General features: G+C 43.1%; 4 protein-coding genes across 4 annotated transcripts; 2 read left to right on the forward strand and 2 right to left on the reverse strand.

The window, feature by feature from the left end:
- Positions 1-286: 286 nt before the first annotated feature.
- On the reverse strand, positions 287-1,375 carry EAE98_009812 (uncharacterized protein; the record flags this gene model as incomplete). Its single annotated transcript, XM_038957433.1, has 3 exons — positions 287-1,136; positions 1,194-1,231; positions 1,373-1,375. 3 exons carry the CDS (start codon positions 1,373-1,375, stop codon positions 287-289), a joined length of 891 nt encoding a protein of 296 aa, XP_038806141.1.
- Positions 1,376-3,424: 2,049 nt separating this feature from the next.
- On the forward strand, positions 3,425-5,808 carry EAE98_009813 (uncharacterized protein; the record flags this gene model as incomplete). Its single annotated transcript, XM_038957434.1, has 2 exons — positions 3,425-3,604; positions 3,679-5,808. 2 exons carry the CDS (start codon positions 3,425-3,427, stop codon positions 5,806-5,808), a joined length of 2,310 nt encoding a protein of 769 aa, XP_038806142.1.
- A 305-nt stretch (positions 5,809-6,113) lies between these two features.
- EAE98_009814 (uncharacterized protein) lies at positions 6,114-7,519 on the reverse strand (the record flags this gene model as incomplete). The annotated part of the gene is made up of 4 exons (XM_038957435.1): positions 6,114-6,573; positions 6,634-6,843; positions 6,980-7,083; positions 7,412-7,519. The coding sequence occupies 4 exons, from the start codon at positions 7,517-7,519 to the stop codon at positions 6,114-6,116; spliced, it is 882 nt and encodes a 293-aa protein (XP_038806143.1).
- Positions 7,520-7,780: 261 nt separating this feature from the next.
- Positions 7,781-9,726, forward strand: EAE98_009815 (uncharacterized protein; the record flags this gene model as incomplete). Its single annotated transcript, XM_038957436.1, has 6 exons — positions 7,781-7,885; positions 7,960-8,097; positions 8,154-8,267; positions 8,322-8,449; positions 8,497-8,998; positions 9,052-9,726. 6 exons carry the CDS (start codon positions 7,781-7,783, stop codon positions 9,724-9,726), a joined length of 1,662 nt encoding a protein of 553 aa, XP_038806144.1.
- Positions 9,727-16,551: the final 6,825 nt, after the last annotated feature.

Here is a 16,551-nt window from a genome sequence, read left to right on the forward strand (position 1 = left end):
TGGATAAGGTTCCCGGCATTGTGCTGAAAGGAGTTCTGGAAAGTTCCGAGTAAGCACTTTAACTAAGGTGTGATTCAATCAGAGAGGCGAGAAGATATACTCCGTAAACAGACAAGGTAACAAGTGACAACGCAAAGTTAAGACTTTTCCGTCAACTATTGTATATGGAGTACTAAAAATACATTGGTTCATCATTCATCAAGATAAGTAAGTTCTAGAGTATCAAGGGAGTATCATTTTTATCGCCTAGCTAGAAAACCCATATCCGAAAATTTAATTTGAAAATTTACTTCAATTCGGCAATCTTGGCCTTGACTCTCTCGCGCTTCTCGTCCTTGGTCATCTTGCGTCCCTTGAACTTCAAAGACTCCTGTTTGTACTCGTCCTTGGACTTTTTCTCTCCTCCCTCAACCTTCTTGAATGGGTCCTCACGGATAGCCTTGTGGGCCTCTTGGTACAACTCCTCCAATCCATCGGCCTCTATTTCATCATCAATGTAACCTTGGAATTGGGACTTGTAACGCTCCTCATCGTCATCGGCGAGGGTCTCCATGTACTCAGCAACGTGTCCACCGTAGATGTATTTGCGGAGAGTCTCGGCATCGAGCTCCTTGCTTTCGATATCGTAACCTGGGAAACGGTTCTCGGAGTGAGGAACGAGGATACCACCATCGGAAGCACCCTTCATGGCACCGAAGATACGGGCACCAGTGGAAGTGCGGTGAAGACCAACATCAAGGAAAGCCTTGAATGGACGTCTCTGCGCATCGCCAGCAGCCTCGGTGAGTTGGTACTCTCCATCAGCCTCCTCAACACCGGTGAAATCCTCATCCATACCGAGCTTCTTCAAGACACGACGGGCGATGAGGAGACCAGTGCAGTATGCGGCGGCCCAGTTGGTAAGACCGTGCTCAATGCCATAGGCCTTGAGCTCGTGGGAGTATGCGGCGCAGAAAACCTTGTCACCAGTGATTTCGGAGGTAACGATTTGCATGACGATATCACGGTTGGTGAATCGGACAACGAGACGGTATTTTGGCGCATTGTACTTGTTCTTGGCTTGGGTGATAAGACGCTTTCTGGCGTAGTAATCGGTCTTTCCGGAACGACGGCGCTTGTACTTAGTCTGGTAGCGACTGATTGATTGTTAGAATGCGAAAATTAAATTTGTGAAAAAGGAGAATTGAGCTTACCTATAGTACGCGGAGTTCTTGACCAGCTTGGTGAAAGGCTGTAAAAATTCCAAAAGTCAGCAACCTTCAATTTCTCGAAGCATTTTGCTATTTGACTTTTCAAGGATTCAAGGATCTTGGGGCGTTAAATGCCATGATTGCAGATATACTGCAATCGAAGTATTTCGATTTCAACTCACCATCTTGTTCGATTGACCGCACTACTGGATTATGAATTGTCGTTGGAGGTGGAAAAAATCAAAAGAGAAAATTTCGAAACATCCTCAATTCTTGAATTTCGAAATTAGTGGGTTCGCTTAAGTGTGCGGATGGTGGGGGACGAAGCCTATCACGTGACTGCCTTGACGCCCTCCGCATTATCTTTCCGGGGATGTGATGTGTTAGCCAAATCCTTTACCTCTTGGGACAATATGTGATTACGAAATTGAATCATTTCATTCACTCATTTTGTGGTACTACTTCGTATATTGTTGTCAAAAAGCCAATGTGTGAACCTGTGATTACTAGCCCAATTCAATATCGCCATCGTCAATGCAGCTCTCAGGGTTTTTGAGCATTGGTATATCATCGAAGAGAATGCATGAAGACATCACAGAGTGCAGACATTGAAACCATCGTTGTTGAAGTTGTTTTCCATGGGCTCTACGTATACGACATTATATGACACACAGGATTTGTTATCACAGCTCACTGATTAGAGCAAAAATGATTGCCGCATGTCTGGTTGTGAAGAGTTTCAGAAACCGCATACTTAGCTTTCCAATATCTTTATATTAATACCGAATTCTGCATGGGCTCGCAAACTGTGCTGTTGGTATCGATTTTTAACTCGAGACCCTTCTTCTCGAATGCAGTTTTGGGTTCTATTGAAACTCAATTACCTCCATCATTCGCTTCTCCACTTCCTCTCGTTCTTGTCCCCAACTTCCTCTTGGGAGACTATGTGTATTATATCAAAGGGATGACCATTAATAAGTATGAGCGATCCTTTCATCTACTTGTTTGATCGATTGTTAATCTTACAAAGCAAATGGATTCAAAAAAGATAAGAGTAACTTACTCTTTCCCCCATCGTTACTTTGGATTCCGTCTTATCACAGCAAAAAGACAGTCAATTCACTTTCATTAACCTTTCACCAGCAAAGAGTATTTCTCGTGCGTTTTATATTGGACTGGACAAGCAGTTGCTAATCATGGGTATGTGAATACGTCCAATCTCTATTGACTTTCCGTTCGTTCTAACTTTTGAGTTAGTCCTAAGGGGAAGAGAAATCGTGGTGCAAAAACAAGGCCAAGTCTTTAGAGAGGGCTGGTATGAATCGTTTGCGCATTGAGAAGCGAAGGGAAAAGAATAGATTTAGAGATGAGGACTTTGGGTATAAGACTAGGTTCCTCTCATGGAAAGAGCCGATCAAATCTCCCTTCAGAACTTTAGAAGACACTTCACTCCTAGAGTCCTCCCAAAGTTACTACCTCTACCTAAATACGAACGCACTCCGGGAGCAAACAATCAAGGAAGAACCCAATACCTCCATGAGCGATAACAGAACTTTGATTCTAACCTAATTTCCATTTTGCCACAACCTCCTGCCGTTGTTGAGCATACCAATGATGTTTACAGAGATGCTCGTAACCCCACTTCGGCAAACATTATGTTGAGTACAGAATACTCACTCGCAGTCGCAAGAAGTGACTATTATCTTCGTTGCAATTGTCATGGATTCCAAGTCGTCCTCTCAGAATTCGACTTGCAAACATTCTAGACACAACAGTATCTAAGAAAGCTTGTCCAAAGTACGGAGGAAGTCATTAGTGGATCACAATGAGATGTGCTCCCCCCCTAAAATCCAAAAGAAAAACCTCAATTTTTGATTAGTATATGCGATACGATGATGGAATCCTATGTCTATTGTTTGAAACAATGATGAAATAAGGTTTGGTATCTCCAATGTTAGAATGTAATGCAATGAAATCAGACGTGGTGACAATGAGATATTGTCTTCGCAAAACACGCACACGTGATCACGAGAGAGACGAGAACCATGCTCGGTGTACCCCTGCAATCTCGATTTGTTTGTTTACATGACAACACAGAAGGTTCATGCGACGAAGACCAGTAAAAAAGTTAAAAACCACTTATCTCGACATTAGTTGGCCCATGAATACATCGAATATATCTTCCACTATTTCTCAAGGCTCATACCTGATAATTGTAATTCGAGCCAGCAAACATGGATGCAGATAATCTGCGCACTGCGTCCCTATACATAAACAACCAGCTACTTTCTCGCGGGCTTCTACGAAATGGACAAACAATTGACTTTGCGCGCCCGCATAAATCAGAAGAGGGACTAGATGTCACCATGGGGAAGATAATGAGTGTGGTGAATGATCTGATTTTGAGGAGAGATGTAAGTACCTATCGCAAGCGCATTTTAATATCGAGTTATTGAAGAGAAGAGTCAAATTGACGAAAAATTAATAGCGCGATTCTCAACAACGAGAAAACCTCTCACAAACAATTCGAGCTTTGCGCGCTGATGCTTTACGGTCAACAACTGATATGGAGAGACTCGCGACAAAAAACACAGAATTGCAACGGAAAGTTGGGATAGCGGATGCGGCAGAACGAGCTTTGAAAACACAATTGAGGAGCGCGGAGCAGGCAGTTAAGGGGTTGAAGGAGGATATGGCGAGGATGAAGGTCTTGGTGGGGCAGACAAGGGCACAGTGTGCGAACGAGGTCAGAAAAAAGGAAAGAATTATTGAGGGAATGAAAAGACATGTCGGTGAAGGTGGAAGAGCAAGAGGCAGTGGGAAAGCCGTGGGTGTTGCAACTATTAACGTAGTCGCAGGAGTTGGGAGTGATAATGGGAGTGGGGCAGGAATGGGCACGGAGGATGAGGGGTATGATCTAAGAATGGAGACGAACGAGTTTTTGACAGAATTGGCCAGGGGCCTGAGTGATGAGAACGAATCTTTAGGAGGGTTGGTGAGAAGGACTATCGAGACATTAAGGACGGTTTCTGGTTGTGAGAAAGAGGAGGAACAAGAAGGGGGAATGGTCGTACAAATGGAGGGTTCCTACGAACATCTTGCTTCCGAAATGGAATTTGTAATTGAACATCTACGGACAATCCTGACCAACCCATCATTCGTTTCACTAGAAGAAGTGGAAATTAGAGAGGAAGAGATCATAAGGTTACGAGAAGGGTGGGAAAAGATGGAGTCCAGATGGAAGGATGCTGTCCATATGATGGATGGATGGCGTCATCGAATGGCTAGGAGTGGACAAACTGTCAATATTGAAGAATTGAAGATGGGATTAAGCTTGAGTCCTTTCAAACCTACAGCAGATCCCAATTACGAGGTCCTTCAATTATCGATGGTGCAGGAAGAGGATGAGGATGAATATGAGGATGAAGGCGATACACAAGCAGATATTGATGCCTTGGATGATTCGGGCATCGATGGTCATGCGCAACCCGAATTTGATGAGGAAGAATTGAGTGACGCTGAATCTAGCATTTTTGAAGAAGAACCCGAGGAAACAAGGGAAGAGGAAATTGAAGCCGAGGGAGAAGAAGAAGTGGAAGAAGAAGTGGAAGAAGAAGAGGAAGAGGAAGAGGAAGAGGAAGATTATGATGAGGTTACCGAAGACCAACAACAACAACAACCAGCAGATGTCACATTCAATACGGTATCGTCCCTACCCGGGACACCACCTCAGATGTCTCCCCTGCGCGAAACTACCAATGGTAACCGAGGTAGCCCCGAAAGACCAAGCCCCAAGGGATTTACCACTATTATCGAAGAGAATACTTGGGATCTTTTACAACTCGAGCAGTCTTCATCTCGTTCAAAATCTATGGCGACCCCAACGCCTAAGCATCTTCCCAGAAAAGACAAGAAAGAGGAAGTTACAACAGCACAGCTCTCCGTTCCACGCACCGACGAGAATTCTATCCCCAAAACTCCAATTCCAACGCTCTCCGCCCACTCCTCAACCAGATCTTCCACTAGATCATCGGTTGTGCGAGAGACTAGAGCCTCGGCTGCAAGAGCAGCTTCAGCTAAAAAGCCTGCTTATTCAACGCCAAAACCAAAACCCACCCCAAAAGTTCAACTACAACCCATTACATCTGCAAGTCGCTTACCTCGGCCACCCCATATACCACCTCAACAAAGCCCTCTTACCATGGCTAGTATAGCCGCCAAACTAGCCGCATCTGAACGTGAAGCAGACGCCGCAAGAGTCAAAGCTAAGTTGAAAGCTGCAAAATTGGCACGTAATGCTGCTGCTACTACTACTACTGGTAAAATTGCCCCACGATCTAGAAGTCCAACAAAGAAAATAGAACCGGAGGGTTCAAAAATCATGCCTCCGCCATCTTCGCCTATTAAAGAGGGGCCGATCAAAAATGGCGGCGGCAGTAATACAGCTACGAAAAGCCCGGAAAAAGACTTGAGTGCTGTGTCTGGTAGGAAAAGAAAAGTAAGGGCAAGTAGGGATAGAGAGCATGGAAGAGCGGCAAGAAGAAGAAGTACTTTGAGCCCTTGGGAACTGGAGAGTTTAATTTCAGGTGGAATAGGATCGCCGAGAAAGGAGGAATGATGTGCTTGAAGATGCACGGTGGGGCGTTAAGGATTCGAGCTTTTGTTATTCCCAATTTATGAAGTTATGAGTGGGTTCACTGTATAGAGATATCTTGCTGGTATTCTGTTTTATAATACCAATTTTTGATGTTTTATCTGTACGTATGCGTGCATTGGTGGCGCTTTGAATACCCGGTTTACACTGATTATTTGTTTATTTGCTTTACTTCCTAGCATTTTGAAGATGCATATATCCATCTATCTCTGAATCTATTACATCTTCTTAACCATATTTGTCTCTATCTCCTTCCTGATCCAGAATCTTTACAATTTGACATCTCTTGCCTTCCCCTTAACCGCCAATCCAATTGGTACTTTCGGATGATCCCCACTCAACTCCAGCCCGGTGATCTTCTCTAATTCCTCTACCGCCTCATACGCACGACCTAAGTTTACTTTCAAAGTGCAAAATCCGGCTGTCTTGGCAGCTTTGAGGTTCTCGCCTATATCGTCCAGGAAGAGTATATCTGAAGGGGAGAGGGGAGGAGCATTGGGAAATTTAGAAGAGTAGTGCTCACGCAAAGTATGGAGTGTCAGGGCGTATATTTCTGGGGATGGTTTGCGCATATGCACGTGTGCTGAGGATATAAATACATCGAAGATATCGGGGATGAAGAAATGAGATTTGGAATATGGATGTGAAGGAGGGAAGATGACGGTGTTGGAGAGAGCGCCCAGGGTGTATTTTTTGGAGGCTTTGAGTTTTTGAAGACAGGGATACATCCTTAGGTTATGTATTAGTATTGCGATTTTGACAATTAGGGATTGGGAAAGGGGGAAATACCAAGGATCAAAGTCGCGTGAGTTATCCATCATAGACCAGAAGAGTGCTTCACCGTCAATTTGAGGCATGGGTGGAACAGTGGATGGGAGAGAATGCTTTTCTCGTACGGAGTTGTAGAAGCTAGTCCAGAAAGAAGGGTTGTGGAGGTCGGATGTGAATCCGGTGAAGAAGGTGGAATTTAGTTCTAGTTCGCCGCGTTCTAGACGGTGCCTGGATGAGTGTTAGTGAGTGAGATGAGCAGATGTGGTGGATTTGAAGAATATTATGGTAGGGATAGAGTCTACCGAACAGCTTTGAATGACTTAGATAGAGAGATCGAAGAATGATCTGTAGAACTTGTGCTCACCAGAATCCGTTTGGTTTGTTTTTGGAAAGGGCATAGTTCACCCAGCCTGGAGGTATATTGTTGGATATCTCGAAATCGAGAATTGCTTGCATGGGGGAGAGAACCTGCGAGGAGTTAGATATTGTATGAGATCAGAGCGAATCAGAATAAGTAGAAAAATGGCGTATGGTTGAAGACAGTGAGCCTCGACTAGAGACGCGTCGCTATCCTACCCAAGATACCCTCTCATAGCGTACATAGGCTTCTTTGTAGTAAGTATATCAGACTTTTGGGGATACCAGAGAAACTTCTCGTCAGCTCCTTTTCAGAGAGATACTGTCATCCCAATAGATATTGAAATCCTCTTGCGAACACCCGTCTCGTAATTTCGAGTTAACACTCCAAAAGTTCAGGTGCGGTACCGCGATGAAACATAAAGGAATGATTACTAACGCAGACTCCCCCAATGTCAAACAAAATCACTTTTGGTTGGTTTTCTGAAGTCATTATGGTCTCGATACTCTCTAAAACAAATTCTATAGGATAATCTTCTTGCGACATTGGAAAGGGAGATGTTTTGATGATATACCTACATATTGGTTCACTGAACTCTATCACAGACCTCGGCATCCGGGTGATTTATCTAATCGCCCGTGCCGAAGAATACCCGTGATATCATCCAATCATCGTTGGCTCTTCACAAATCCACAAATTGATATCAATTCGCATCCGTCCATCAAAGCTCAAAGCGCGACCATCTATTAACACTTTCTATCGACAACTACATAATTTCCCATCTACAAGTCCAACTAGATAGGCAACATGCCTCCTGCTTATGATGAAGAGGAAGGGATGGGACCTCTTGAGAAAGGTCGACATCGTTACCAGAAGAAGAACTATCAAGGCGCATTAACTGCATTCACAGAGGTATGTCTCGTTGGCACGTGCCAGTCATCTAGCTCAGTATCAGTATCGATCACTGACTTTATATCATGATATAGGCTGTGAAAATTAGTACTGATTATCTATTGCTCACTGCTTTAGATCATCGCGCTGCTACGTATGAGAAGTTGGATTTATTGCAACCAGCTCTTAAAGATGCGAAAGAAATGCTTGAACTGAAACCAGAACTATCTAAAGTAACTTTTCTTTACCTTGAAAATTGCTGCTCCAAAAGTCCTGATTGAATCTCTAGGGATATCTTCGATGTGGGAAAGCTTTACAGCTTAAAGGGGAGCATCAACTAGCCTTGAAAATCTACGAGCGTGGTCTCAGAAAGGTCAAAATTGATACTGACAAAGATCGTTTGGTAAGTTCTACCATTATTTATGGAATTTTGTTAGTATGTTAACATTGACTCAAGACCCTGCAATCAATGTTCAATAAATTACAAAAGTCACTAGCGCCTAGTAAAACTCTAGATCCGCTCTCGTACCTACCCTTTGAACTGGCAGAAATGATAGCTCAGCAGCTTAGCATACGAGAACGAATGTATGTAAGGAAGACCTTCTTAATTTATACTTGCTAACCACAAGAAGGATTTGTTTGAGCGTGAGCAAGTCATGGAAGCGAGTATTGGAATCTTCTCATAAGCTATGGACTACCTTCGACACTAGCATTACTAGAAGAGGCCTCTCTCAAAAATCTTTGAAGGCATACCTTAGGAGATCAAATTACACTGTCGATGAAGCTGTCCTTAGGTACGATACTATCGATGCCGCAAAATTGCAGTATCTCACCAGGACATGTATAAAGTTGCAACGCCTTACAATATACAACAAAAATATTGCTGTGATTGGAGAGACCTTAACTTCGGCACTTCCCTTTGCAAAGTCATTGCAATATTTGAATGTGCAGATGTTTCGAATCTCTTTTCAGTCCGTCCTCGAATCATTACGGCACGTTCAAGCAACAATTGTTCAGGCAGAGTTTATGGAAGTTCATCATACTTCCCGAGATGCTGGTTGCATTTGGCCAAGGTTAGAAAATTTGCGCGACTTGAAAGTGTGCAATGGATCCCATGGTAGTAGCATGCTATTGGTAATGATACCAAAACAATTTCTTTCATGCAATGATTCTAATACTCCTTACAGGGCAACCTAATCGAATCAATTCCCAACATTCAAACGTTATCATTGTCAAATTTTGACTTACAAAATCTCTCTCCATTGGACTTGGGTGGGCCCCTTAAGAGTCTGGAAGTTATTGAACTCATATCGTGTGGTTTGAGAACGGTTCCATTGCTTCCTTCAACGCTCAAAACCCTTCATCTTCATGACAACCTGCGATTGACAAACCAAAAAAGCGGTAATGTTCTTTTTCCCTTATTGGAAACTCTCACGTGCCAGGATACTGGACTCAGCGATGAATGGATTGTTTCTGTTCTCAAAAACGCCCACAATCTTACGCATCTAAACATTGGAAGTCGCCTGGTCGGAGATTACACTGTCGCACACCAAAATTTTCCTGTATGCGAAAATGTCATGGTATTGTGTGTTAGCTATTTACAGTATGAAGAAAGAGACTTCATCCGTATGGTCGAAAAATGTCCAAATCTGGAAAAGCTAATTATCTGTGGTACAAAGATCACAGGTGTTGCGGTGAAGCATTTTGTTAACCAAGGGGTTAAATTCCTCGACGTAAAGGATTGCCATAAAATCAGTCCGGACGCTATTGAATATGCTCGTGGGAAGGGTGTGGAAGTCAAATTCAATTTTACTGAACGCATAACCACGCCAAACTATAGAGACCGAATGATAGCCTTTTGAAGAGTGGTTAAACTCGAACTGGGTAGGGTAATCTCACAGATTGCTATGTTGACGGGGGCAGAAATTTGCGAAACAATTAAAATCAAAGTAAGGCTCCAACAGCTTGCTAGTTTAGATCACGCTACCTATCAGCACCGACTTACTATCGCATTACAAGTCCATTACTTTCGGGACACATTAATACAGGATTTATATGCATACTCTGCTTTCTTACTGAAAACCCGATATCCCCACAACTTAAATATCCCAAGTTATCAACACCTCTTTCCATTTTACAATCACCTCCTCTCTCCAACCCCACCCCTCCATTCAAGCAGGCAGCCCAACAAGCAAGCGCCCGAAAAGCAAAACATAGATCCATCTCATCTCATCTCATCTCATCTCATTGTACACAATCCACGGACTTGTAATGTAATCGTTCGTAGCTTAGCTTAGCTCAGCCTATCTTCATCCGCTTCGCTTCGCTTCGGTTTGTAGATTTCCTCGAGGAGGTTTCTCGAACGGGGTGGGGACGGTGATACGATATGATATGATATGATATAATATGCTCCTGAACATCATTATCAACATTCCAGGCATCGATCCCTAGCCAATCTTATTCTTTATCTAGTTACCCAAGTCGAATCTGGCGAGCCACTTTCAAAGTCCCACCTGCATGGAATTTGATTTCTGGAACGATTGGTGATTCGAGGGTTTGGATCTGGAATGGACGGATACGTATTTGTGTATAGCTTTCCATACCTATCTACCTACCTAGGTAAGATTACATGACGATTTTGAAGACCCTTCCCCCTCCCAATATCTTTCCTACATATCTTTTCTTTTCTTTTCTTTGTGCTTAAAATCTCGGAATCTCATAATCGCACAGTCAATTCATTACCTTCGTCTTCCCATTGAGAAATATGTGGTAGTAAGTAACATGTGAAGCGCACACAGTAGAATTTGTTGTTTGAAAGATAGCTAGGTGTCTAGCGAATGATCTCTTGATTTGACTGTGGTTCTCACTTCTAAGTTTTTGGTTGCTTGGTTTTGTTCTATCTAGGTAGGCGTGTAGATATAATGGCGTGCTTGTGTTATACAATGATTGTGATTAGGATTGAAAGTAAATGGCATTAATAGGCTTTTATCTTATGGTTTTGTGAATTGGGTCATAATGTAATGGGATACTTCTTGATTGATACAATCGGGGTTCTGATAGATTGAACGGCAGTCTGAAAATGAGAGATTCGTTGTCACTGAACATGATTGGAATATCTGAAGCGTTTTTGAAATGTGTGAATTGATTTCAATATTTCAGGATGACTTACTTACGTCTAAATAATGGAACTCCGTATCGAGTTTGCTACGCCGAATATCTGTTCATACTGAACTTTACCGCGGCTCCCTCCGATATCTTCACAATCGTAAGCAGAACTAGAGGTACTGATAAAGATGATCCAGCCAAGATACATTTATGCTCTCGTTTCGTCTCCTTCAGTATTTATCATGTTAATATACATATATCTCTGAATCCGACGCTTGTTATTGATTTACTAGCCATTCAATTGACAAAATAGCTACTCGAAGGACTGGTATGGGAGTATATCTCTTCATTCTCGATCTCCCATGCTCGAATCAAGGGGATTCCTAAAGTCAGGTACGAAAGGGAGTATGACATATCTCAATCTTAGCCATCTTATTCATTAACTTTGAGAATCTAGTGGTAGAAAACCTTTTTCAGTTGTCAAGACTTGCGATGTATAAAAATGTGATAAAAATTCTTGGAGGTTTTGGATTAAATACGCTTGCTTCCCCTTTTCAATTGAAGATTTTCGTTGATGAAACATCTTGAAAAGATGTTACGTAACTGCTTTGTCCAGACTCTTCACTTGGATATCTGATCTCAGCTACACGAGGACAGAGTTAAGTTATGTAAAATTGCACTCCTTTAAGCATGGCATCCATGTTGTTCTGATACGTTGATCTTGGGGCTGATAAGTAGAAGCAAGACAGGTATTGCCATAGCACAAGAAAGACGGAAATGGAATGTATTGGAATGGAATTCTCGAAAGAGTAAAAGCAAAGTCTTGAAGACATTGTCCGCACTTGTGTGTGTATGTTTATGATGTAGCATAGGAATTTGTATCGCAGAACTGAAGACTACAGCTAGCTGTCACCTGACTCATAAGGATACGAGCCATTGGAAAGAGCAATTACAACTGCCGATATGGGAACACCTCGGACCGTTGGCATCAGTTATACTCTCTATAGGGAGTATCCGGAGATACAGTACAAAATTAGCTACAAGTAACGAACTAACGTACAAAGAAACTAGGAACTAGCAAGTTGTTATCGACAAGGTGTTCGTAAACAATGCATGGATATCGGATGAATGTGGAACCAAATGAATGACTGATATATCAGTCTTGCATCTCAGCTCGAGAATAGAGTTGAGAAAGCTGAATAGCTGGGCATCCGAATCCGAATACAGGAGACGACCAATATGCACATATGCCTTGATTTAATGCGCGTATGTAACGCTTGGTGCAATGTATCGGGCTTGTCCTCAGAATCAAATTCGGACTTTGACATGTCTGATGTGTTCTAGGCTCGCAACATCTGGCGTCTAGCTTCTGATGGATTTGGAAGTGTGGTAACATGTTCGGATGAGTTTGAATATCAGGCCGAATATCACATATGCGATGTAATGTGATGTGATGCACGACCAGTAGACCGGTTCGATGTAATAATCGGTTCTTTTCCGTTCTAGGATAATGGACTGGGGTATGAAAGATCCCTGATTGAGGACTGTGGCTGAATGCCGGCTCGCCGTTTCTTTCGTTTGAGCTGTCATGTTGTGGATCGCCGGTGGATCGTATTTCGCATGTGGAGGTAGGGATAGTGATAGGGATAGGGATATGCTGTTTGGGGAACGAGATCGTTGGTACAGACAACGGGAGTCAGTAGAGAGAACTTTGGGGAATTGTGCGCGCGAGTGTTGAGCAATCCATCGATGAAACAAACTCGTTCAGTCGTAAGCAATTCGTATCGAAACTACCCGTGGACCACTGACGAAATCTTGTGGCAAGCGACAGAAAACATCAAGACTAGAGTCCAATATGATATCTAGATAGGCAGGTACCTGGGGGTAATCAACCCGATTCCGTGCTCACATGATACCTACGTATACTCGATAAGGTTATCTTCCGTATTAACATTCGAATTATAAATTATCGAGGCAGCAGTTCTCATCTCGTCCAATGTCAATTGATTCCGAATGCACCTTGTCGTCAACTCTTCTCTCGTGACGAAATCTCGGAGTCCCCGTGATACATACATGACCCTAATATTCGTACTCCATACTCGTATCCACCTAGGGGATTTAGATGACATAACAAGTTTGTCTTACTGTACGGTGACGATATCATCATTCTCAAGCTTGGACAATTGAAATGTGGGTGAGAATGTGTGAATGGCTCGACGGGGTGTCTCGAGGGTGTCAAAAAGAGGTGAGCAAACACTAAGTAAGTCACCGGTGAGCCACAATGAGGCAGTGCTAGACTTAGCTTGCCTCGAGCTTGCATTGGTTTGCAGCGGGGATGCAAATGGGGCGCCGCTTCAATAGGTCGCCTTACGAGATTCGGGTTGGTTAGTGCGAGGCTGAATGATGTGGGTGCAGGAGATGGGGTTCTTGCTGTGAGGCAGATTTTGGAAATGTTGATGATGTTTTTAGCTTTCGGAGAGAGCTTTGAAAAGGGTTTAGGAATGGAGAGAATGGGGAATCCCACAAGTTATGCTTGGGTTGATGGAATTGAATGAATTGGATTGGAGGGACTCGGGTGAAAGAAGGAGTTAGAGTTTCATGTCTGGTATCGTTGATGAAGACCTAGATTGGAATGCCATGTTACAGTATCAAAATGCACCCAAGAATCTGCCAATTAATGTTTCAGTCGCAAAAGTGCAATATCGAGCTAAGCAATTGATAAGTTTCAAAAAGAAGCTTTGTGTTTCAATTCGTACTCCACCGTAGCTATTCTAGATTCCAAGATGACTCTTACACCGAAATCCGACGGCCGCAGAAGAATCCTAATGTCACAACCTGTAAGTAGACAGGAAATATCTACTTTGAGTCTTTGGCTGTATAATCTTATTATTGTGCTTGAATGATGGCTTGAAATGTGGTGAGTAAGGGAGCCCCAGTCGAGCTGAGCACAGTGACATTATCCGAATATGGCAGAAGGGGTGATGTAGCTTGCTCCCGTTTCCCCTGTTGCGACGAGAATCCTTCCGATGTAATTCAAGGTTGATGGTCAGATGTGAGGTCGTTGTCGTTAATATCGATTTTGATGAGTGAACAATTTTGCAAGTTTTAAAATGGGGCTTGATATGAGTCCTTAGGTCCTTAGGCACCCTTGAGCGATATAACTTAAAGTGATGGTGATATAAAATTATGAAAGGGGTCGTGGGAGAAGATGGATGGGTAGAGTAGAGACTAGAGAGGGGGTGGTTAGATGATTGGCAATTTTACGGATGTATCATTTCGGTATACGACAGAGGTTCAAAATAGAAATACCTCAAACCGATAGTTACCTAGGTACCAAGGAATAAGACCTGAGTATACTAGAATAACTCGAATGAAAGTTTAAAAAAGGAAACGAGAAAGCGATCAAACTGCATCGCACAGTCAATCCCGTCGACACTACCTACAGATTTTGCTGTACGAGCATCTAGCCGCCTGAAGGGCCATTTTCTTGTTGATTACGTACAGATGCCCATGATCATCTAGTTGAACCGGTTATCATCAAGATACCTATATAGAATGGGGAATCGGGATATCTAATTCTCATTTGTCCGGTAGTTGAAATGATGAAATATTGTTGGATCTGATGGATCAATTATTATTAGCTACCTAGCTAGTACAGACTGTACTTTTCAGTCTCTCAGTCTCTCAGTCTCGCTCTCTCTCAGTCTCTGTGTGTCTCTCTCCAACGGTTTCGATTAGATGATTCCATTTTGTTAAGTATCGGACATTCAACCTTCTTTGGGAATAATAAGAATTAATTGATGATTTATTGGATGGTAAGGATCGTTTTTTAGCCAATGAGATTCTCTATATTTTAAGCGAAGTAAAAAAGACGTAGCCATGAGCCATGAGCCATGTCATAAATTTCCAAGCTAGTGATTTTAGTGGGAAATTAGGAAGAAAAAAAAGCTGAATTTAGATTTGCTAAGCTATGGATAATGGATGGATATGCTGACAATATGATGTTTTTCCCATGGCTCTTGTTTCCCATCACTTCACCTCACCCCACCTCACCAAACCTCACCACACCTTACCACACCTTACCACACCTTACCACACCTTACCACACCTTACCACACCTTACCACACCTTACCACACCTTACCACACCTTACCACACCTTACCACACCTTACCACACCTTACCACACCTTACCACACCTCACCACAGACCTTGAAACGATACTGCACTCCTCCTCCTCATCTGCATAACAGTTTCTATCAATCAAACAACATAATTGATCGACCAATCCCTTTCCAAGAATTGAATCTGGCAGCTCGTACCTTACTTGCAGTAGTGTAACCATGTCATCAACATGGGGTTTCAATAACTCGCGGCAATTTGTTACCTGTACGCGCGATCATCAAACTAGATCCTCATCATCTTCCAAGTTCTTACTCCCTCCCTACTCTCATTGCACTGCTCGGATTTTCTCCCTGGGCATTTTCATGGCCATGAATCTATTTCCACACTCGTCCACCTGCCCACCGCTAACTAATCTATACCTACCTACTGACCTGCGTTTGCATACATGATACATCATTTATCCTGGCAATGCTTACCGACTATTCAATGTTGTTGAATGTCCTTCCCGATTGTTCCGTCTCCGTCCCCTTCTCCATTACATTACAAATTCTGAGCACTAACCTCCGTCACTAACCATTAGCTTCCTCCGGCTAACTTCTATCCTCTCATTGAATGCTAATCCACACTGTCCATTTATTACACTTCGTAGTGGTCAATCCATTGACTAGACAGTTAAGATTCAGAAAAGCCTTCCATGGTACTTACCGTTGTACAGGACCTCTCGACCAAGCCATAGTGGATATCTGTCAATGAACATGGTGGGTTCTGTTTTCCCTACGCCGCCAAGCCTTGAATACACGTTCCACCATCTTATTCCTTCTTTAGCAACCTGCTGCCATATCCCGGTACACCCGTCTTAACCTAAATCGATCTTCCGTAGATCAATAATCCCGACTTTTCGGAACTATCTTAGAAACAAAGTACTTGTTACTTACTCGAGGCTGAGGCTTTACTCAGCGCTCTCAAGGTTTCTATTTCAGCCCATCCATGAGAGGCCCGGTTCCTTTCCAGATACCTTGTCTCCATCGTTGTGATGGTAAGCCACCTCGTGGTAGGAGACCATCCATTTGGGACTTGGTTCGGGATATGACCAGGCATGACTTTCTATTCCTGCAAGTGTGTCTGTACTGAGGCAGGCATGCTTCCAACTCTCCACTGCGCCTACGACTCATCATCTCATCCCATGTATAGGTTTCCTGCATGTTTGTTGACCTGCATACCCTACATGCAGGTTCATACCAGCCCATACCCACTGTTGCCTTATTTTTCCATCACGGCAAGACTCACTCATTCAAGTGGCAGAGTCTATAAGGCAGTCGTGATCCTCCGATCAATGACTCCTACCTTCCTACATCACAAGCTTCATCATCTGTCAAGTTTAGACTTCCTTTGTCCAGGCATCATCTCCTTTCCGTCTGCTCGTTAATATATTTCATTGCCTCATTTCTCGTTGATCTC

This window comes from Botrytis deweyae (genome assembly GCF_014898535.1).
Source record: "Botrytis deweyae strain B1 chromosome Unknown BDEW_031, whole genome shotgun sequence".
NCBI lineage: Eukaryota > Fungi > Ascomycota > Leotiomycetes > Helotiales > Sclerotiniaceae > Botrytis > Botrytis deweyae.